This window comes from Myotis yumanensis, unplaced genomic scaffold, assembly GCF_028538775.1.
Source record: "Myotis yumanensis isolate MYYU_CA2020_CCGP unplaced genomic scaffold, mMyoYum1.0.hap1 SCAF_17, whole genome shotgun sequence".
Classification (NCBI taxonomy): domain Eukaryota; kingdom Metazoa; phylum Chordata; class Mammalia; order Chiroptera; family Vespertilionidae; genus Myotis; species Myotis yumanensis.
The window spans coordinates 22,417,824-22,442,020 of NW_027223768.1; the positions used below are offsets into that span (position 1 = coordinate 22,417,824).

Genomic DNA, 24,197 nt, shown 5'->3' on the forward strand with positions numbered 1-24,197 from the left:
AGCCCTAACTGGTTTGCCGCAGTGGATAGAGCGTCGGCCTGCGGACTGAAGGGTCCCAGGTTCGATTCCAGTCAAGGGCATGTACCTTGGTTGCAGGCACATCCCCAGTGGTGGGTGTGCAGGAGGCCACTGATCGATGTTTCTAACTCTCTATCCCTCTCTTCCTTTCTGTAAAAAATCAATAAAAAATATATATTTTTAAAAAGTTAAATATACTCTATATTGTACTATATCTCTTCTTTATTTTTTAGATCAAACCAGCAGAACAGGTCAACATTTAGAATCATTTTGGCAGTCATCACAAAGTAAGGAAAGCCATGTTTTCCACTCTTAAAAGTCTACCTGTGGGTGTGGTCAATGCTGCTCTCGTTTTTAAAGATACTCTGTTGCAAGTTTCATGTAAAATGTTGAAAAGGGGGTATGGTGAATGCTTTAAAAACCTCATCGTGCATCTTGAGTTTGCTTCTTGAGTGAGCCATCTCTGTATTCAACCTTAAATTAGAATTAAAAAACGCAGAACTGCTTTCAGTGATTTGTTGAATATTTTTGGTTGCAATGTAAATTTGTTGAAAGGTTTTAATTAACTAATATAATAGTTTGAGCCTACTTATATAGACATATTTTAATAAGGATATAAAATTTTATATGCAGTATAATTTTAACTGTTGCAAAGGTTTGGAATGATGAATAAATTAGTGATAAATGAGTTGTAGTAAAAAGTTAATGGTAGTTAGGTGGTGGGGTTATGAAAGTTTTACAGCCTTGCTTACAACTTTGAAAATTTTCATAGTAAAGTGTTGAGAAAATATAACTCAAGAAAAGGTCGGAAAGTAATGTGCTAAAAGCTAACAGTGATTTGTTTAGAGTGGTAGAATCATTAGTGACATTTTTCTTTCACTTTTTTTCATTATTTTACAGATTATCAACAATGAATATGTATTTCTTAGGTTAAATGGAAATGATATTGTTTTTTCTTTTCACAGTTTTAAATCAAGCCCCAGAATTTGAGTTATTAATAGATAAAATATATATATATATATATATCTCCTTGTATACTGCCCTGGCTGGTGTGGTTCAGTTGGTTGAGCATTATCCTGTGCACCAGTATTTTTGATCAGTGTACATGCCCAGGTTTTGGGCTCCATCCCCAGTAGAGGGTGTGCAGGAAGCAGCCGATCAATGGTTCTCTCTCATCATTGATGTTTCTCTCTCTCCCTCTTCCTTCCTTTCTCTGAAATCAGTAAAAACATATTCATTAATAAGCAAGACATGAAAATAGGCAAGTTTCCATTAAATAAATGAAAAAAAATTTTAAGTTTTACTTTCCATATCATTTGAAGACAAATTATCATTTGAACAATATTCAAGTTTATTAAAATATTATAAAATGTTTAACTTTCATCAGCTTCAAGGTTTATGTTGCTCCCAAATTTTGCATATAACAACTTTCAAATCTGCTGACACCCATTGAGTTGATTCCACTCTGGATTCTAAGGTGTCAGTTTCTCCTTGCAAATTTTTCTTGTGTTTCTTCTTGAGAATGGCTAATGAAAGCATCAATTTGATAAGGTTTCATTAAGCAGTTGTCATCTGCAAGCATGATGCCCTCGCAAGCATCATCTAAACTTTGGAGTTATTTTTTACATCTATTTCTTCCTTCAGCTCTGTGATTCTACTTATATTCAGTTCAACTTTGTTTATCTTTTGTTGATCTTCAAAAGAGGCATTGACGTGAAATGCCACTTTATATGTATTTTTAGTTTTTAGTAGGTTCTAGGTTTGTGACTTAAAAACTAAGAGGTAGCAAAATGAATAAGCTGTTGAAACAAAAACCATTTGTGCAAAAGATACTCTGCATCATCTTATATATTTGCCCTTTTTTACTCAAAATCTTTGATTTTGGAAGCTCTTAAATGTATCTTTCTATATAATTATGCTACACTCATGCATTAGAATACCATTTAGCTATGAATAATGAGTTAATGCTTTCTACAAATGAATATAGGTGATCAAGATACATTTTCTTGAATCTAAGATACCATCGATTTTATGCATCACTGAGAAAAAAAAGCCATCCAGTTAAACTACAACATACCATTGGTTATAAGATACAGCCCTAAATCTGAGGTGTTTCTATTAAAAGTACTTTTTAGAGTCAATGAAAAGAAATATTAAAAAAATCATGTGTCTGCTTTTTTAAAAAGTACTATATTTTGTTAGTATAGACTAAAGACAAATCTGGAAGAACATCGGTCTTATACAATATGATATTCCTACATGTAATATTTTGTACATAGTAGGCACTTACTAGATTTTTTTAAAAATATATTTTCTTGATTTTTTACAGAGAGGAAGGGAGAGGAATAGAGAGTTAGAAACATCGATGAGAGAGAAACATTGATCAGCTGCCTCCTGTACACTCCTTACTGGGTATGTGCCCGCAACCAAGGTACATGCCCTTGACTGGAATCGAACCTGGGACCCTTGAGTTTGCAGGCTCTTGTGCTATCCACCAAGCCAAACCGGTCAGGGCAACACTTACTAGATATTTATTAATTTTTAAGTTATACCTTTCTAGAAAGGTGCATTTCTTTTACAGCTAGCATATATTGAACTTGTTTTCAGAAAAAAATTAAGTTGAAAATAAATTTACATTGATACTTGTATCAATGGGTGGAAGTAACTCATTTCTTCTGGGCAGATTTGGAGATTTTTCTTGTTAGCATTGTAATATCATTTTCAAGTTCCATTGTATCAGTTTATAGGTGCCCTTAAGTACCAGTGCAAAACATGCAGCAGCATCCTTTATTTCATTCCTACTCTGCATTGTCCACAAATTTGCTTATATAATACATAACATTATGTGGACTGCCAGGGTTTATATCTCAGCCCTACTACTTTGAGATATATAATTGGGCAAGTTATCAATTTAAGTTTTCTTATTTGTAAAATAGGAATAATAATAGTATTCACCACACAAAATGTGAGAATTAAGTAAAATTACACTGACCCCTGGTAAACATTCAAGACAGTTCATCATTATTTTGATGGTATTGATCCTAAAGCTGACTACTAATTATCCAATTCCTGAACATTTTGAAGTTTAAAAAAGGGAAAACAGTTACTGTATATGTCGGGACTGACGAAAGGTTTTGTTTTTGTTTCTTTGACTTATAGTATTTATAATAAACAAGCAAAATATTTATGCAATATTTTTCTTGTTCTTATTTCCAAGGATTCTATGACTTTATCTCTGTTTCTGTTTCAGGTCAAGACTTCAAAGCTCTTGATAACCAACATTCAGTGCCAAGTAAGTGGTTGGTGATTCTTGATTAGTCAACCAATTCTAACCTGTCATTACTCTGCCAACAAAAAGTGCTGCCTCTGTAGGGTTTTTTAAGTCATTTTCTCCTCTTTGCCTTTTAATTCACCACACATTGGTACTATATGTGGTAGTTACTCTATGATGTGGAATGTGTCCGGGACAATTTTACTGAAAGTAATTTATTTGCAAGAGTTAACTTTCTCTTCTTAATTAACATTGAAATCAAGTTGAAGTGTTATTGAACTCAGTCGTTTCCACAGACCAGAGCAAAGCGCTCGTACAGAGTTTTGTTTCTTAGGTGATTATACAGGGATGGGCAAAAGTAGGTTTACAGTGGTGATTTCCTGAGTTTATTCTTATATTATTACTTAGTTAGTTATTGTATTATTCACTGTTTTATTAGTAACAGTTTATTATACAGTTTTTTAATTATACAGTTTTGCCCATCCTGTATATTTATTTGCTACATGTTTTGCTGGGAAGTGGCTCATCCTCACTGATGTGGTCCTTTGACATTGTCTAACACAGGAGTATGGTATACATTTTCAAAGTATATGAAATCATATTTTGATATATGTCTTTGCTACAGGCTCAAAATATCAAAAAAACCTTCAAAATATCAAAATATCAGGATATCAAAAAAACCTTCAGGAAAGGGTTGACCAAACCACAAGAATAAGGACGAAGATGCCAAGTAAGTTAATAAATCTCTACCTATCATTGAAATAATTTTACTTGCTGTTTTTCTTGATTATTTAACATACAAAAATATTTAACTTTTCAGATAAGCATTTAAGGTGTTTGTGATGTCATTAATAAGGACATACCATAAATAGATGTGGTGAAGCAATCATGTTTTGAATTCAGTGTCCATCTTAATTTCTGTAGCCATGTGTTTATGTTCAACCTTGACCTTATAAAATAAAAGTCCATGCCTTATGTGACCCTTAACCTCGCTCCCTTCTTTACTCACCTAGTCACAGTAGGTCACAAGGTCATCACCCCATATTATTATGTAGATAACATAAAAATCCCCATCATGTATCTCTCGCTCATGAAGTGATTCACTATAATTGGACAAGATAAGCTCTGTGGCTTTGTTTCCCATTAGCAAAACAGTAATGGCTCACAATTCATTTTTCCCAGTAATGAAGTTTTTACCCCACATATAAGTGAGTTCTTCAGCTATCAAAACTGGGTTACCTTTTTTTTTTTCAAGATATAATTTGCTTTATTAAGCAATTCATGAATGAGGTAGCATCCCTTCTAGCAACTAAAAGGATGCTCTCTAGGTTATTGCCTTATTGTTGGCTGTCATTTCTTATTACTATGCGTACCTGCTATTAGAAGATTATTCCTTCTTACATTTTGCTCGTCCTGTCCTACTAGAGTTAGGAAAGGTTATTAATTATTCAGCTTATTAGGATTTGTTTATAACCACTATAAAATTAAAACTTATTTTGAAGATCTGAGAGATGCTCTTGGAAATAAAACTGAGTTTGAGTATATATTCTATGAAAGTTCAGAGACTTTACATGTTATTTCTTAGTTTTTAACTATATACAGAGTGTCCCCAAAAATGTCTACAGAATTAAACAGCTGATAGCTCAATTTTGAAAATGAGATGTATTTTAATAAACACTGCCTTTATAATTATTTGAAGAGTGTGTATACATTTTTGGGGACATCCTATATTCTGGGTAATTAATATCAGATTACTTCCAGATAAGTGAAGTATAGTGCACACTATTATCAAAAATGTGTATGAAGAAGGCCAGGGGGCAGGGGTGGACTAGAAGGGGTCAGTGGGGGAAATAGAGGGACATATGTAAACTTTCGACAGTAAAGGTTTTAAAACAAATAAATAAAATAAGATTAGGAGACTTTATGTAATAAACTAGACATGTTCCTCAAAAAAAAAAAAGTTTGTATAATTTCCACTTCCTCCAATAAGACACTACGAATGCAGTGTAGAAGGTAAAATAATTACATTGAGGATCTAATTGGAATGTAGAAATACATCTTTTAGTTGCTAAATTGCTAGCTGATTTTTTGTATTTTACCTGTTTGTATTCCTACTTTGTCTCAAGTTAGTTCATTATGCTTTTTAGTTTGATGTAATCTCATGTTTTGTTTCTATATCCAAGAAGTCATTGCCAGGGCCAGTATCAAGAAGCTCTTTCTCTGTGTTTCTTCTGGGAGCTTCATGGTTTTAGTTCTTAGGTTTAAGTTTTTCATCCATTTTGAGTTGATTTTTGTGTATACTATATGATAAGGGTCTAGTTTCATTCTTTTGCATGTGGATATCCATTTCCCAAACATCACATATTAAGAAGACTGAGCTCTGTCACACTTGTCTAAGATCAGTTGGCCATATCTGCGGGGGTTTATTTCTAGACTCTATTCTCTTCCATTGGTCTGTGTATCTGTTTTTATGCCAGGACCATGCTGTTTTGATTATTTTAGCTTTGTCATGAATTTTGAAATCAGAAAATGTGACACCTCCAGCTTTATTATTTTTACTCAAGCTTGCTCTGGCTATTTGGAGTTTTGGTGATACCATATGAATTTTAGAATTGTTTTTTATTTCTGTAAAAAATGCCATTGGAATTTTTATAGGGCTTGAACTGAATCTGTAGATTACTTTAGGCAATATGGACATTTTAAGAATTTAATTCTTCAATTTATGAACATGGGATGTCTTTCCATTTACTTGTGTCTGCTTTAAATTCCTTTCATCAGTGTTTTATAGTTTTCAGTATACAAGTCTTTCACTTCCTTAGTTAAGTTTAGTTCTATTTTATTTTTTCTGGTACCATCCTTCCTATATAATAAGAGAGGAATATGCTAATTAGCCGTTAACAACCCTTAGGCGTAACGACCAAGCACATCACGACCAGATCATGGATCAGCAGGATGGTGGGCCATCAAGGTACAAGCAGGCTGCTGAGAGCTACAGGAGGGGGCAGGGCAGCAAGCTATGAGGTGGGGGGCCCCCCCCCAAAGGTCCAAGGGGGCGGGGCAGCGGGCGGAGAGCTACAGGAGGGCAGGGCAACAAGCAAGCAGGAGGTGGAGACTTACAGGAGAGGGCAGGGCAACAAGCTATGGGGGGGGGGGGAACTACAGGAGGGCGGCAGCGATCTGCTGGCGCATGGAATCATGCGCAGGGCTACTAGTTGTAAATAAGATTATTTTCTAGATTTTGTTGGTGTTAGTTTTGCTTTCTTAATTTTTTTTATGAGTTATATAAATATTACATGTTACATATAACTATTATTTAGCTACTTGTCTTTAATATCATCGTAGTATAGCACTTCACAGCATTTTTATATACTATTATATCATTTGATCTTTGCAGCTAAGGAGTGAGGTATTCAAGCTAACATAATCTATTGAATATTTTTATGCATTTGTTTATTTAGTAACCTAATTTATCAGCTTCTAAAAGATGTAGTGTCCTGGGCTGAAGTAGGAATTGTAAAACAATGTGTCTTTAAAGTTAAGGTTGATGTCATTTGCTTCATTTGAGGGTTTTTGTCATATGTCCAAAAATAAGGTTATTTCTGGACCTTGGCAGTGCTAATTTTATTCCTCCAGTTTAGTTTGGTGTTTCTCACATGAAAGCTGTTGATAAACACCTGAAAGATTACACACACACACACACACACACACACACACAGTTGTGACTCCAGACAGCCGATAAATGTTAGTATTGGTAAACGTAGATCATGTGTATGAGTAACTTAGCTTCTCCACCTTCTGAACCCCTGTCCTTCTGTAACCTCTCTCCTAGAAGTTAAAATCTGTGGCCAAGCCAAGAAAGATGGAGGGAAAGAGAAAAGAATTAGGGTAGTTTTTAATTTGTTTTCTGAAGTAATGATAGAAGTAGAGATTTGATGAAGTTGTGAGAGAATTATCTTTGAAATCTATTGTCTAACCACAAACATAAAACAGATTTACCTGCCTATTAACAAAATGGTGAAAAGTTTGTTTAGCGTAATTTTTTATTTTATTGAAAACTTTAAAATTTCTATTACAGTTGATATTTGATATTATGCTAGTTTCAGGTGTACAGCATAGTGGTTAGTTGTTTAAATAACTTCTGAAGGATCCCTCATAAGGCTAGTACCCACCTGGCACCATATGTTGTTATTACAATATTATTGACTCTATTTCCTATGTTGTTTGTACTTTAAATCGCTATTTGTCACTGCCAATTTGTACTTCTTAATTCCTTCACCTTTTTCACCCAGCCCCTCTAAAAATTACTGGTACTATTTGAAGTGGTCAGAAGCACCAGAGGAAATCTTTGAGTCAATTTGAGGTAGAAAATGGTGTTAAGATGGAGCTTTACATTAAAACACCTTATCCAGATAGCCCAGTGTCCATAATCCGGATTTTGTTCTTGATTTTCCTCTTTACAGCATCAGCACCAGACAAATGTTTCAATATATGTCAGTTCTTCAGATAGTATATGTTTCCTTTCATTATAGTTGTGCTTATTTGAACCTCCTAACTTTGTCCCAGAAGTTTCACAGCTCCCGTTAAATAATTTGGATCAGATACTTGAAGGCTTTCTCACGGAGCGAATGTATTAAGAGTACGCTTTGTACTAGACATGCCGTCAATAATTGTGAGGGAAATAGGTCCCTGTCTCAAGGAGCTGTCATTCTAATGGGCACTTCTGCTTTTTTCTTCTGTTTCTGGCTGAGCTCCACCTTTTTTTTCTCTTGGTGGAATTTTTATTTTCTTTCTCTGTTGGAAATACTTAAGTTATGAAACATAAATTGATAGTCTTTATTACTCCTATCATTAGATGACAGCTTTCAGAAATCAGAGTTTGGAAACCAGTCTCCGTCAAACTTCAGCCAACGTAAGTCTGTTCAGTTTTTATTAAGTGAGTCTCTAAAACTGGTGATCCATAATTGTCTTTAATTGTGTTTGACAGCACAATAACTTAATGCTATTTGAAGAATTATATTTTAAGCACTTCAGAGGGAAAAGTATATTTTACTAGTGGTGAAATTCTTTAAGGGTAAATGATAAGAAACGACAATTGGTTTCCCCTTTCACTTTATTGTCCATCCAACCAAAAGTAAAAGTTAATAAATTAAAGCTACTAATACTATTAACCAAGTGAACCTTGCTGAGTCAAAAAAAAAAAAAAAGATCTCACATAGCATAACATAACAGGATTATCGTGGGTTTGAGAGTCCACAGGCCTGTATTTGAATTAGATTGGATCACTTACCTTCTCTGTAGTGTTGGGGGCAAATTTAGTTTCCTAATGAGTACTAAGAAAATAACTGCTTTGCAGACTTTTTGGTCTCAATACCACTTTCTACTAGTGAAATTAGTAAGTACCCCCAAAACTCTATTTAAAAAAAATACGGGTTATACATATCCATATTTAACTAGAAAATAAAGTTGAAATTCTTTTCTGACATTTTATTTTTGAATAATAAGAAGAGTGATAACTTGCTTTATATTTTTTCCAATCTCTTTAATGCCTGGCTTAACAAAATAGAGCTTACCTACTTTTTACTTCTGCCTTCAGTCTGTTGCAGTGTATTGATTTGGTTGAAGTATCTGCAGAAAATCCAGCTTTATACAGATACGTAAAATTTTAATAGTTTCTGATAATTGTGGATATTTTAATTTTGATACTCTCCAAAACTCAACAAATGGTAGTTTCTAACTGCTGTTTGAAATGTGAAATCTGAGACCACATTAACAAACTTTTTGTATTCTATAAAACCTATTGGTCTTTGTTGTACTTTGAATAGACTATCATGCGCTGGTCATTTGGAAAATATTGATTCACTAAGTTATGAAATTTTTCCAAATGTTGAGACATTTGTAATACAATATCAAAAGAGTACATTTGTTAATATCACCACCGACAAAAAAGTCTTTTAGAATTGGGAGCTTTTGAGCTGATAGTGGTAGATACAATATTTCCACAATCGTAATTTTCACTTGAAACCTTAAATTTTATAATTGGCAACAAATACTGTCGGTTGGGCTCACTTTGTTCATTTTCAAGAAAATGTCTATCAGATATGGAAATCCGACTAACCATAGTTTGTCACTTGTTCTTTCAATTAAAAATTTCATGAAAAAAAGCACTAGGTCGGCTCACACCTCAGTTGCACAAGTTCTTTTCTTGAAACAGCCATTGTATTGGGCTATGCATCAGAGTGCTTTATGTAACTGAACCTGTATAGTTTTATTAACCAATGTTATCCCAATAAATTCAGTTTTAATAAAAAGAAGTGCTTTATTTTTTTAAATACATTTTATTGATTTTTCACAGAGAGGAAGGGAGAGGGAGAGAGAGTTAGAAACATTGATGAGAGAGAAATATCAATCAGCCGCCTCCTGCACACCCCCACTGGGGATGTGCCCACAACCCAGGTACAAGCCCTTGACCAGAATCGAACCTGGGACCCTTCAGTCCGCAGGCCGACGCTCTACCCACTGAGCCAAACTGGTTAGGGCAAAGTGCTTTAAGAATGCTTCCAATTTCTTCACATAGAATATTAAAATTTGTGCTCAAATGATTTCTTATTAACCTCAAGTTATAGTAAGATACATAATTTTAACTGCTTTATGAAGGACATTCTTAAGTAAAACTGAATGTATGCCCATGAAGAATGCAGAAACTATAATTGTACAGTTTGGTGCCACTGCCTTGTGATTCATTCTAAGGCATCATTTGTTTTTTGTACCATCAATGAAAGTGTCAATATGATGGGAAAGGTTAATAATGTCTTAGTATTATGAGACCTATGACAACTATTGCTCTAAAACAGCGGTTCTCAACCTGTGGGTCGAGACCCCTTGGGGGTCGAATGACCCTTTCACAGGGGTCGCCTAAATGCATCCTGCATATCAGATATTTACATTATGATTCATAACAGTAGCAAAATTACAGTTATGAAGTAGCAACGAAAATAATTTTATGGTTGCGGGTCACCACAACATGAGGAACTGTATTAAAAGGTCGCTGCATTAGGAAGGTTGAGAACCACTGCTCTAAAAGGTTCATAGTGAATTATTAGCCTAAAACAGTCAGTCAATAATTAGAAGGTATAGAAGTATTTTCATTGCCATTATATTAAACAATTAAGTGTGTGACATATGAGAGAGTGCTTTATAAACTGAAAAGCAATAGGTAAGTAACTTGACGCCATGGTAGCCAATAATAATTAGGGATGAGTTGCAAACTAAATTTTACCAGTGTTAACTTGCATCAGTGCAACTAAAGGGACAGCTAGCTATATTATATGCAAGGTGTTCACTTAGAGTGCATCCTTTTCTTTATCTTTTTATACACTTCAAAAACTTTAAAAATTCCGTCTTGATTAGCCATCTGAACTCTGGGTTTCTAAATTTAAAAATGCTTTATAAAATATCTTTTAATATTGCTTACTTCCCCAGTATTAGCAGTAGTAATAATAGTTTTGCGCCGAGACCGGTTTGGCTCAGTGGATAGAGCGTCGGCCTGGGGACTGAGAGGTCCTGGGTTCGATTCCGGTCAAGGGCATGTACCTGGATTGCGGGCGCATCCCCAGTAGGAGGTGTGCAGAAGGCGGCTGATCGATGTTTCTCTCTCATCGATGTTTCTGACTCTCTATCTCTCTCCCTTCCTCTCTGTAAAAAATCAATCAATGAAATATATTTTTAAAAATATAGTTTTGCTTTATAAATTATACTAGAGGCCTGGTGCATGGGATTCGTGCACTGGTCGGGGCGTGGCCTGCAGGGATCAACCCACTGTGGGAGCGCCGCTCATCCCAGTAAGCCGAGCAGCTGTGGACCTGCCCTCTGAGCATCTGCTCCCCCTGTGGGAGCACACTGACCACCAGGGGGCAGATCCTGCATTGAGCGTCTGACCCCTGGTTGTCAGTGCTCATCATAGTGACTGGTCAAGTGGTTGTTCTGGTCATTCCACCGTTTGGGCACTGGGCTTTTATTATATAGAATTATTTCTGACCTGTTTATGCCATTTCATACATTTAAATTTTACTTTTTCCTCTGAGTTTTTATCATTTTGGTATTAAAGAGATATAAGTATGCTTATACACATAACTTAAAACCTATCGGTGTGAGATTTTCTTAAAAATGTGTAATAAATTATTAAGAAAGTAAATTATAAGCTCCCTTCTTTAAATTCTTTCCTCTTTTGTCTGTTTATAAAGATTAGTATTGGTTTTCCTGGCCAGTGTGGCTCAGTGGTTGAGCATCGACCTATGAACCAGGAGGTTGCGGTTTGATTCCTGGTCAGGACACATGCCTGGGTTGCAGGCTTAATACTCGGTAGGGGGCATGCATGAGACAGCTGATCAATGTTGATAGCTCTCTCTCATAGATGTTTCTATCTCTCCCATCCTCTCTCTCTAAAAATTCATTAAAAACATTTTTTAAAAGATTAATATTGGTTTTACAAGTCAACTTGCCCTTGACTCGAAGAAATTTATATTTTTATCTGTCATTTTTTTTTCCTGAGCAGACATGACTGGACAACCCAAAAATGCATCTTTTGCATTTTTGATGAAGTGGTGGTGCCCAATACTTGTGCTCCTTATTCTTGTCCTTGGGAGTTGGTGGTACACTCGTGGTCCTGAGGTAGAAGGCACTGCTGTGCAAGAGTTCCAGAACCAGATGAAACAACTTATGATTAAGTACCAAGGTCAAGATGAGAAGCTGTGGAAAAGGAGCCTAACATTCCTGGAAAAACATCTCAACAGCTCCCAGCCTCGTCCTCAGCCTGCTATCCTGCTGCTGACCGCTGCCCGTGATGCCGAAGAAGCACTCAAGTGTCTGAGTGAACAAATCGCTGATGCCTATTCATCCCACCGTAGTGTCCGTGCCATCCGGATTGATGGGACAGGCCGAGCTACTGAGGACAGTGATGCTGTGAAACTAGAGGTGGACCAAGAACTGAGCAATGGATTCCAAAATGGCCAGAACGCAGCCGTGGTGCACCGCTTCGAGTCCCTGCCCGCCGGCTCCACTTTGATCTTCTACAAGTATTGTGACCATGAAAATGCGGCCTTCAAAGATGTAGCCTTAGTCCTGACCGTCTTGTTGGAGGAGGAAACACTTGGAACCAGTCTAGGCCTGAAGGAAATAGAAGAAAAAGTGAGGGATTTTCTCAAAGTCAAGTTCACCAACTCTAACACACCCACTTCCTACAAACATATGGACCCAGACAAACTGAGTGGGCTCTGGAGCCGCATTTCCCACCTCGTCCTGCCTGTGCAACCCGAGAATGCCCTGAAAAGGGGCATCTGCTTATAAGCAGCGACAGAAGAGAAATCATGTCCCAAGTGCTGAGAATTTTTTGGACTTTGTAACCAGAGACAGAAAGCATCTTTGTCAAAGAACTGTTTTCTTTCTGAAGGAAGTAAAGTTCTAAATCATTTCTCCGACCTGTTACCTGTTGTTTGAGAGAAACATTTCCCTATTTCCATTAAGATTTGTGTTACTGGTGTCAGAGAACTGTAAGTTACATGCAGTCCCATAGAGGATCAATTTAGATGCTGGCTGAATCATTATTACTATGGGATGACCAGTAGGATGGACTAGAAAATCCTTCCTACGAAGCCTCCCGATTTTTAACGTAGACTTTTCCGTTTGTTTTTAGTAAGGCAGCTCCCTAAATGCAACTGTGGGTTTTCCCATTTTGTTTTCTTTTAAGTGTGAGTTCCCTAGCTTCTGCTTATAGGAACAAAAGTAACGCGAAAGGTCATCTGAGTGTGTGTTTGGGTTGTTTTTTTTTCCTTTGATTTTGGAGGCAAGGGAGCAGAGAGAATTTGTGGAATGGGGAAGGAAAGGAGGGAAAAAAATAACTCTTAAAGGTAAAATGTTACGTAAGCCACAGAGACTCAGTCCAACGTAGTTATCTAAACTCCATTCTCAATGCATTTTGTTGGGATTTGTTTTTCACATATCCTTTTTTTACTTTTAAGAAATTTTTGGTCCACTCAACGATTGTGAAGCATGATATCACGAGGTTAAGTATACTTGTTCATTTGACTTTTAAGGGCAGGTAAATCCAGAGCTTTATTTTGGATATATCCTTAAGCTTTGTTTTGAATTAAGAAATGTAGTTTCTGGGGAAGGGAGGGACTTGGTAGACCATTTGTTAACCAGCTTTTCTGGGCTATTGAAGGATTTAATTTTCTACATGTCTACTTGTTACAGTCTCTTTTAGTGACTCTTATAACAAATATAAAGATTCACTATGCACATGAGAAACTTGAGTGCCTCAAGCCAAAAAGAAAGTGAACTTTACCATGTGTGAAGAATGTTATAATGTACTACTGTACATTACTGTACTATAATATTTCGGTTATATCTTTTGCATCTGTAACAGCTTTCTCATCTATCAATTGCTTTGATTTTCTTAGAATCTTAAAATCCTAGAGCCATCTTGTTGTTTTTTTAATTATCAACAACCCTTTTGAAGATCCCATGACTGGTAGTAAAGTGTGGTCTAATTTCTTCCCCCTAAGACTACCAGCATTCATAAATTTATACCTCATATTGTAATTTGTTCCTGTCAGAAATCAGACCGTCTGACTTATAGAGGATTCTAACACAAGAAGAGTTTTTGAAAAGGCTTATTTTATACCTATATATTATATGGAGAAACAAATTGTTTTTATTAAATGTTTCACTGACCAAAATAATTTTAAAGTAATTAATTTTGCTTACCTTTCTGGAAAAATAATTATAGCAGCTGATCCGTAAATGACTTTAAAAGCTATTTTAGTAATTTAAATAAATTTACTTTTCTTGGTTTGTACTCTTTGTATGTGTTGTAAACTTAATGATTCATCAACTTTTTTTATATTACTAATCCTAGGGTTTTCTTTATACTTGAACAATTTGAGTGACTTCTGCTGGGAGAAACAAAGGCCACAGAATTGGATCCAGTCACAAGTACATAGGTTAGAAGTAGAATCTCCATGATTTTCTGTTTTATCTTGGGATTTTGAATTATCACTAGAATGAAGTTAATTTAGGTATTCCTGACTTGACAGAAAATCGGTAGCAGTGTTTCTCAAATTTTTCATTCTCTCCTCACTAAAGAGCCTTTTTAGATATATTTTTTCAAATTGTCTATCCCCATGAAATTTTAATACCACAAATATTCTGATTCTGGACATCTGTTTATGGACCGTATATAGTTTTGTGCTTTATATAGATGAAGAGTAATATTTTTTGCTCCCCAACATACCGAGTTTTGCCCATTGGGAATATATGCTCAAGAACAGTTATATTTTAGATCATTGCTACCTAAAATACTCTATTTTCTGTTTATGTTATAATCTTTTTGCAAGGGAAAATTTAATGTCATTAGCTTGAAAATAGGCACTAGGGCAGTGATGGCGAACCTATGACACCTCCTCCATTCTCCGGAACTCATTTTTTTGGTTGATTTTTCTTTGTTAAATGGCATTTAAATATATAAAATAAATATCAAAAATATAAGTCTTTGTTTTACTATGGTTGCAAATATCAAAAAGTTTCTATATGTGACACGGCACCAGAGTTAAGTTAGGGTTTTTCAAAATGCTGACATGCCGAGCTCAAAAGGTTCACCATCACTGCACTAGGGTGTCTAGAGATGAGTCACATTGTGACATTGGGTGACAACATTGGTCCAGGGAAAACCATAGTTCAGTACTGTATCATACAAATGTCTAGAAACTTAATTTGCTTCCCTTTTATGACTTCCTTCTATTTAAGGAAGTTTTCTAAACCTCCAATTCTCAAAACAAAGACCCGAAGTAAACTTGATTTTCATCTTTTTGCATCCACCTCGCCCTCTCTCTAGCAGGCTTGATCCGTAGGTCCTCCTCATCCCATGTCATGCCGCCTTGGGAACTCGGGGGTTATCACTGTGTGCAGTTAGCATGATCCAAAGGTACAGAATGGATCTTGAAGGAAAGGGTGGTTGCCGGGCCTCCAAAGGAACCCCAGGTAGACATGGAGAACCTTTGACCTCCTGACCTCTGGGGTTTACTGTTGGCAGAAAGCAGACATTGAGTGGATCAAGGTAAATCCAGGAGTGGGGAAATGATTGAAGTGATGTGCACATTTCCCCTAAGTGCCTGTGCTCACATGGCTGAATAGACATAGAATCCGGAGAACGGAGGAGGTCAGGGACCCTGTGTGCCGCTGGTCAGAAAGTAGATTGATTATAGTCAGATCTTCCCCTTGGCTTCATTCAGTCTGTCTTTCTGGCCCATGGAGTTGAAATACAAGGCCTCTTGGGAAAGACTGACCCTGTATTTTCCTGTTAAAGCATAATAAATTTTGTAGGCTTCCTATCCGGAGAAGGAAAATAGTTCTTTAAATCAAAACAAACAAGAAAACACCCTTGATTTTCATTCTGTGAGGAGAAGTGTAACAGAAGGGTTTGCATAGTTTCTGCCTAAACTAAAGACAAACCCCGGTTTCCCTTCAATCCTACGTCTTTGGAAAGTGGCCTTTACGTTGGCAATGTAAGGAAGAATTTATTTCTCCCTGAATGTGTGAAGTTAATGGACTATTCTGCCATAGTGTCCCTATCAAGGTCAAGGCAAAATCTTAGGACGATTCTACTGGCATTAGACACCTGGAATGAAGACGTCAGTCCTGAGTCTGGAAAACCAAACTGAGGAAGATGCCATTGACTGTAAAAAGAGGAAACTGAATTTGGATACGTATCTCTCTCTGGCCTAGATTCAGAGGCATCCTGGCGTTCTTGTGGACTCTTCTGGATGGTAGGAAAAATACAGCCTGTCACCTGAGCATAAACAAGGAATAACCCTTCACAATCTACACATTGTACTCTTCCCTTTTGCACATGCTTGGAACCTTCTGGAATGCTTCATTTCCTGCCCTCTCCCTTTCCCCAGTTTCATGCTCTGCTCATTCATATTTGTTTCTTAAGGCCTTGGGGTTTTTTTTAGACAACTTCACTGAAACCTTCCCTAATTCCCTTCCCCCAAATACTGGTCTGACTGCCTTGTCTCTGTGCTCTCATTCATCCTGAATCCACTGACACAGCGGTTAGCACACTCCCCCTGCCTTATGCCTCTTGAGAGCAGGTGTGTCATCATTACGTGTACAGTGATAATCACAATAGAGTGCTCAAATATTTGTTGAATAAAAATTGGACACCTTAACTAGTTAGTTAGAATAGGTAAGTTGTATCTTTCACAGTGTTTCATTTGCTTTTCCTCGTTATTCACAAACCTTTTTCTAAAGTTTTATATAACTACTAGAGCAGCCGTGGGCAAACTACGGCCCACGGGCCGGATCCGGCCCGTTTGAAATGAATAAAACAAAAAAAAAAAAGACCGTACCCTTTTATGTAATGATGTTTACTTTGAATTTATATTAGTTCACACAAGCACTCCATCCATGCTTTTGTTCCGGCCCTCCGGTCCAGTTTAAGAACCCATTGTGGCCCTCCAGTCAAAAAGTTTGCCCACCCCTGGGCTAGAGGCCTGGTGCATGAAATTTGTGCATGGGTAGGGTCCCTAGGCCTGGCCGGCGATCAGGGCCGATCTGTTGGGTGACCAGCGGGGCAATCGGGGGCCCCTGCTAGCACCCGCCTTGGCTGGCCTGGGGGCCTGCGGGCTGGGGGCAGCTCCTGTATTGAGTGTCTGCCCACTGCTGGTCAGTGTGCATCATAGCGACTGGTCATTCAGTTGATTTCCATATTAGGTTTTTATTATATAGGATAGGGTGTCCCCCCTATATACACACATATAGGATGTCCATCCCCCTATATACACGCTGAATAATTTATTAAAATACACTTCATTTTCAAAATAGAGATATTAGCTGTTAAGTGTATATGCATTTTTGAGGGGACACCCTGTATTTCACCCTGGATTCAGTGGTGCTATGAGAAATTTAAGACAAAGGGGCCTATTCCAGTGGTGTAAGGAGATTAACCCTTTTCTGGAGAAGCAAGGATCATAAGTGAGAGGTCCCCAAGGGGAAGGGGAATGCTAAGAGACACAGCTGGGGGGCCCTGAGATCTTTCCACAGTGAGATTTGGAATTAGAGTTTCCTTAAAAGAGCTAGCAAGTTTCCTTACATCTTCCCATATTGCCTTAGGATATTATAGTTTAGAGATGGTGTGGGGGAAGATGGATTAGAAAGATGAGGAGTGGAATTGACAAGGTTTGATCATTGAAAGTGGTGTCTTCACAGAGGAATCTTCCAAGTGCTGTATTGCTAAGAATCTATTTAGCTCATGTATCTTCTCTCCCAGAAACACTAAGCACACAGTGGTAGGCTGGATTCTTCTCTCTGCATGTCTTGATGTTGACTTTTAGCAGTGTGAAGTAGAAATAGTCATGTATTTAGCCAGGAATTGTTTGATTATAAACAAAAACTCTGTTTAACCAGCAAAAGAGAAAAGGAGGAGGAGTGGAGTAGGCGTTGTAAGGATATACGTCTCAGACCCCACGGCAGGAATATACACGAACCGGGAAGGCTGTTCTGGGTGGAGTCTCAGCAGCCATTCCCTCTGCCTCTCTACTTCCGACTCACTGTGCCTTAGCCACTTCCCCTTTGTGACTTAAACACACCGAGGGGTGGATCTGTTTGGAATATCCCTGATTAATACATGGTTAAACCTATTTGCCTAGGTCACCCCTTTAACAGGGTCCAGAAGTGGGAATGGCAGTCTGCTGAGAGGCCAGACCCAAGAATAAGCAGAGATGGTTAAGGGGCAACTGAATACATCTTCAAGTATATAAAGACCTCTACATAATGTGATGTCAAACTGGTTAATTCATTTTCTTGAAATCAAAGGTAATGGAAATAATGTTAAAGCTTTTAAATCTGGGTCCTGGTCATGGCTCTGTCTAGATAAGTTTGTAGCTCTGCTACAAATGTGTTCGGATTTCTTCCCATGGCTTCTCTGCTTTCTGTGCTGAAAAAAATGGAAACAGTTATCAAAACTCTGGGTACTATTTTAATAGATAATGGCTACTATTTGTTGTAAGATCTTCAACAGAACACTGAGCTTTCTTTAGTTTTCAGCCCGTGTCTTGGGCAAGTGAGGTGTGATAGGCAGCCATGTAGCCCTGATTCAAACCTGATGTTTCAGCGTTTTCCCACTTGGAGCACCATTCTCAGGCTGACTCAAGAAGAGAATCTGCCCCATGCCTTCCCACCCTATAGGGAACACTCACCCACAGTAATTATGTGCACTTCTTGATGGGCAAGCATTTTAAAAAATCTGTCCTCAGTCTCATAGTTTAAATGGACTTCCTCATATTTTGTACAACAAAGATGGAAAAGAGCTATGTAAAGATCTTTATGTCTGAATGTGTATTAAGTTGCCTTCACCCTTTTTAATATTTTGTTAGCTATTTATCAAGTGCTTATTAAAGCTGTTCCAAGTGCTTTATATGCATTAGTTAACTTAATCCTCACAATAACCCTGTGAAGTGGTACCGTTATCCAATTTAGTAGACAGGAGACTGAAGCACAGAAAGTAGAACATCCAAGTAGTGTGCTGGCTGGTGCCGCTCAGTTGGTTGTAGCAGCGTCCCATGCACCAAAAGGTGGCTGGTTCGATTCTTGGTCAAGGCACACACCCACGTTGCAGGTTCAATCCCAGGTCAGGGCATGTGCAGGAGAGAGTTGATCCATGTTTCTCTCTCTCCCTTCCTAAAAATCCATTTTAAAAAGTTAAATACCCAAGTAGCAAGTGGCGAAGCAGAGATGTGAACCCAGGCAACCGGCTTTAAAACATCTGTTCTGATCACTGTATATAGTCTCTAGGACCCAGTGGACGGTATTTCCCTCCCAGTTTGTTTGGACGCTTTATAGGTGAGTCCTTTTCCAACCTGCAGATTCTCATCTGTGGCTGTCCTTTACACCCTTCTCTTTCTTTCTTCCTTGCTCAGCTTTGTGGAATCCGGTATTGCACGTACTAAGAGTCTGAAGAAGTTCAAGTCGGGTAAGACAGTCATCACACAAGCCTCCCTGTTGACTCATGTTTGCCCACACTGGCATCCTGCTTTTATAACTAAAGGCCTGCAGTGTTGTCTCACGGTTCATCTTTTTCAAAATACCAACACGCAACCTGGGTGTCACCTTTCCCTGCATACCACACAGCCTCTGTTTTTGCCCTCTCTCAGTCTTGATGCAAAATGACACCTCTTTGAATTCCTAAGATAGAGTCCATTTGTATCAGAAGCAGTGGCAACTGCACAGAGACTGAGGGCAAAGGACGCTTAAAAGCACCGGCCCTCCAATCTGGCTTCTGCCTGCCTGCGTCCCAATCCCAGCTCCACACTTTTCTCACTGAACGATATTGGCTAATTACTTCTTTCAGTTTCCTCGTCTCTAAAATGGGAGAAATCATGGTAACTACTATTTTAGAGTGTTGTGAGGATCAAGTGAGTGAGATGATACATGAAAAACACTTAGAAAGTGTCAAGGACATCAAAGATACAATGTTAGCCGTAACTAGTTACCACATTAACTAAAAAATTCTTAACAATGATTCTCCTCGCCCCTTGGGAATGGCATGGGCTGTGGCTGGCTTCTATTTCCACCCTCCTACGTGACCCTTATTATGCCGAATACGAGGGCTTTCTCCCAGGTTACACCTCCATTTCAAACCCCAACCCATCACAATGTTCATTAAACAAAGGGCTTCCAGGGAACTAGAATCCAACCTCTCCAAAAACCTGGGGAATTAAAATGAACGAGAAAACTTTCCATCATCCATATCTAGTTCTTTCTCCTGTTCCCATGGCTTAGGCTTATTCAGCGTGACTATCCTGCTCTTGTCCTTAAAGACCTCACTTCTATTCAAGCATCTGTAATTTGTTGACATTCTTTTCCAAATGCTGCACAGACCACCCTGTGTTGAACAATGAAGGTGGGCCACCTAGATCCCTTACAAGGAAGACATTTTTGCACCAGCTGCTGGGCGTGCCGTCCATGGACAGTCTGCACTGTCAGTCACTTCATGGGTTGCCTCAGCTGCAGAGAGCCACTTTGCCCAAGGACATGCCCAGCGGGCAGGGGCGGGGGGGCGGAGAGTGGTGCACATGCAAGGACTGGTGGAGGCCATACAAAGGCTCAGTCTTCTCAGTCTGACACAGTGTAACTCAGATGGGGCATTTGCACACAAGCTTCCCTATGGGGTTGGCTGAGGCTATTACAGTGTGACTTCTCCTTCTCCCCCATTCTGCTTTCTTTTCCTCCCTTCCACAGGTGTTCATACCAAGGGCACTCCCTAGTAAGTATCCTGCACATGAAATTTTGTCTCACAGTCAGCTTTTCAGAGGCCCCAACCTGTGTCACACCAAGCTTAGTAGAGTCTAAGCCAGCCGTGGGCAAACTACGGTCCGTTTGAAATGAATAAAACTAAAAAAAAAAAAAAAAAAAAAAAGACTGTACCCTTTTATGTAATGTTGTTTACTTTGAATTTATATTAGTTCACACAAACACTCCATCCATGCTTTTGTTCTGGCCCTCCGGTCCAGTTTAAGAACCCATTGTGGCCCTCGAGTCAAAAAGTTTGCCCACCCCTGGTCTAAGCTAACATTTATTGAACACTTAATATGCGCCAGACACCGCCATAGGCCCTGTACACATGGTTTCTCATTTAATTTTGATAATCCTTTGAAGTAGATCCTATTACTATCTCCCAGTTATAGATGAGGAAACAGAGGCACAAAGCTGTACTGTTAGTAACTGGTGGAGACAGGATTTGAACTCACCTCCTAACTCCAGAGCCTACATTCTGAACCATCATGCTATAGTCGATCCCATCATCATATCTACTTCTTAAGGAGCAAAAATGATATAAAACCATACCTGATAAACCATAAACATATAATGGATATGAGGGAAATACTGTAAAGCCCCTAGTATGTTGCTTGGTGTCTCTGATGAAAGTTCATCTCTGAGAGAAGTACATAATCTGCCCATTGTTCAGCAGATGACTCAAGCTGTGTTTGAATGGTGTAACACTTGCCACTTGAAATATAACATCTTACCGGGCAGATTCTGATGAAATCTTTTCCTTTGGAAATAGTGCCAAGAATTAGATTTTCTGATGTTAATTGATAGATTTCAAAGACCAAGCCGGCTCCTCTGAAATATTCTTATTAGCCTCGGATAAGAAGGCTGACAGACACGGGGAGTGAAGGGCTCCCGTGTTCAGGAAATGCAGCTGACTTCCTCCCTCTGACTTTACCCATGAGTTTCATTTGTTATTGAATCAGCAGGTCTACTTTTAGAGGCATCTGGTTGTTCCTGAAGTAGCCCTTTGACCTTTGCCATTTTCCCAGAGGAGATCAATACGTATTGGCTGGCTGGACCAGAGGTTAAGCTCAGATTTAGTCCTCGGCAAATAATTGTTTGCCCCCTTGTATCATGTTATCTTGTTCTTCTAGAAAAGGGGCACAAGCATTAAAATTGACAGCAGTTTCAACATCTGCCTCAAGTCTTCCACGAAGGAACATAAAGATATATGGGCATGCTGAAAATTACCTTTTAACATGAATTAAAATGTAAATAACTCAAGCAAGAAAGCTAATATAACTCTCATAGTTATAATTACAAAGTTGTCCAAGTGCTTTTGTATTTGCTTCAAATCTTAAATATAAGCATATGCGTTAAAACCAAAAACAAACAAACAAAAAAAGAAACCCAGAAACCATGGTCTCATGGTTTCTTCAAAGCATCACCTCTCCTCAAAACAATGCAAACAAGTACAGTGAAGTGAAAATGCACAGAGTCTAAATAGAAATGAGTAAAGTGAAAAGCAAGTTGAACAGGAAAAGTTGTGAAGGCAGGTGCTGGGATCACCAGCGAGCCTGGTAAAGTCCACCGTCCAGACAGAATGAGGTCACGCCTCAGATAGTGAGATACTTGTGGCGCCTCTCATCGGAGGCTCTCCACGTGCTTTGCTGACGTTATCTAATAGCAAATAATATTAACCCCATCTTATCGGTGGAGAAACTAACATACTCAGAGGCTGAGTAACTTGCTTAAGCACGCACAGCGAGTTGGTGATGGAACCGGAAAATCATTTCAGGAATTGAATCTACTTTTTTGTTCATAGCACTAGATCAACTCTGCAGATACCAAAAGACACTTTTTTGCTGTAAATTTGTAGTATATGTACTTTTAACACGAATATCTCCTGTAAACAACTTGGTGAAAATGCTTTCAGTGTAAGTCATGTTGCTTTTGGTGGGAGAAGTTAAGAGATGATTGAAAAATAAATTCTCCCAGATGCAAAAAAAGTATTCACATTAGGTGTAGGTTATTGAGCAGAACCCATTTTAGGTGTTTTATACAGAACCATAGTGAAAGTATATTAGTTGATAGCCAGTGTCTGACTGGTTATTTTACATGTGTGGGATCCATTCTTTTTGGTAGGGTGGGCCATGCACAGGAGAGGCCTAGGAATTAATTATTCTATACTTTCTACCCCCACTCAGCTCAGAACTGTCCCTGAAAATTCTGTAATGCCTATGTGGACATACTATGGGAAGAAGGGGTGGTTCGTGGTGGTTGTCCTTTAAAGAATGTTATTCTCCCGTTAGTCCTCCTCTCCAAGCTCCTATAAATCTTTTTTACAGTATTTTTTTTATTGATTTCAGAGAGGAAAGAAGAGGGAGAGAGAGAGAGAAACATCAATGATGAGCCCTAGCCAGTTGGGCTCTGTGGAGCGTAGGGTTCGAATCCAGTCAAGGGCACGTGCCAAGGTTGTGGGCTGGATCCTCAGTAGGGGGCGTGCAGGAGGCAGCCAATCAATGATTCTCGTCATTGCTGTTTCTATCTTACCTTCTCCCTTCCTCTCTGAAATCAATAAAAAAAGAAAGAAGAAAGAAAGAAAGAGAGAAAGAAAAGAGAGAGAGAGAAGAAAGAAAGAAAGAAAGAAAGAAAGAAAGAAAGAAAGAAAGAAAGAAAGAAAAGAAGGAAGGAAGGAAGGAAGGAAGGAAGGAAGGAAGGAAGGAAGGAAGGAAGGGAGGGAGAAAGAGAGAAAGAAAGAAAGAAAAAGAAAAGATGATGAGAGAGAATCATTGATCGGCTGCCTCTTGCACACCCCATACTGGGGATCAAGCCCGCAACCCGGGCATTTGGCCTGACCGGGAATCGAACCATGACCTCCTGGTTCATAGGTGGACTCTCAACCACTGAGCCACACTGGCCGGGCCCCTATAAATCTTTTATACTCTGCTGCATGAACCCATACTTTTGTGGTGCAAAGTCGATATCACTAACTCCTGACGAAAACCACAAATATAATTTCATGATGCTAACATCATATACTTGTGCTAAAAGTAAATTATAACCACATAAAGTTTTATGTTAACTGCATGTAACGTCTAACAACATTTCAAAATGAAGGATTAATACATTTCTCCTTCATTTTGACCTGAGCTCAGGATTAAAGTGACTGACAGGAGATCAGTTAATTTAGGGCAAAGAGCTACATCTAAACATCCGTTGATGGGTATAGCTGCATATATATACAGGGTAGGGCAAAAGTAGGTTTACAGTTGTTCAGATGGAAAATAATACGATGAATAATAATACAAGAATAAACTCTGTTTCTCGTACTCACAACCGTACCCCTACTTTTGCCCCACCCTGCACATCCTTTGCCACCTGTGTGCTCTGGTTAAAAGGTGACTAGAGAGTTGGGGGAAGAGAGGAATCATGAACGCAGCAAAGAGAACTGTTTCTCATTTAGGCACTCATAACTTTTGTGTTTGGCCAAAGCACAGAAATCCACCCGCCAGTGTTCTTTCTCAGGAGCCTCTGCTTCCTTTGAGCAGCAAGCTGTATAGTGGGACAGGCACCCATTCTG

General features: G+C 38.4%; 1 protein-coding gene across 1 annotated transcript in view; it reads left to right on the forward strand.

Moving 5' to 3' along the window:
• TOR1AIP1 (torsin 1A interacting protein 1) overlaps window positions 1–14,830 on the forward strand; it is a 29,665-nt gene extending 14,835 nt beyond the window's left edge. The window contains exons 7-11 of the mRNA XM_070396924.1: window positions 252–305; window positions 3,269–3,310; window positions 3,915–4,019; window positions 8,142–8,198; window positions 11,841–14,830. Of these exons, the coding sequence (XP_070253025.1) occupies window positions 252–305; window positions 3,269–3,310; window positions 3,915–4,019; window positions 8,142–8,198; window positions 11,841–12,631 (1,049 nt within the window). The 3' untranslated portion in view covers window positions 12,632–14,830. The remainder of the gene's footprint in view (window positions 1–251; window positions 306–3,268; window positions 3,311–3,914; window positions 4,020–8,141; window positions 8,199–11,840) is intronic.
• The last annotated feature ends 9,367 nt before the right edge of the window (window positions 14,831–24,197 follow it).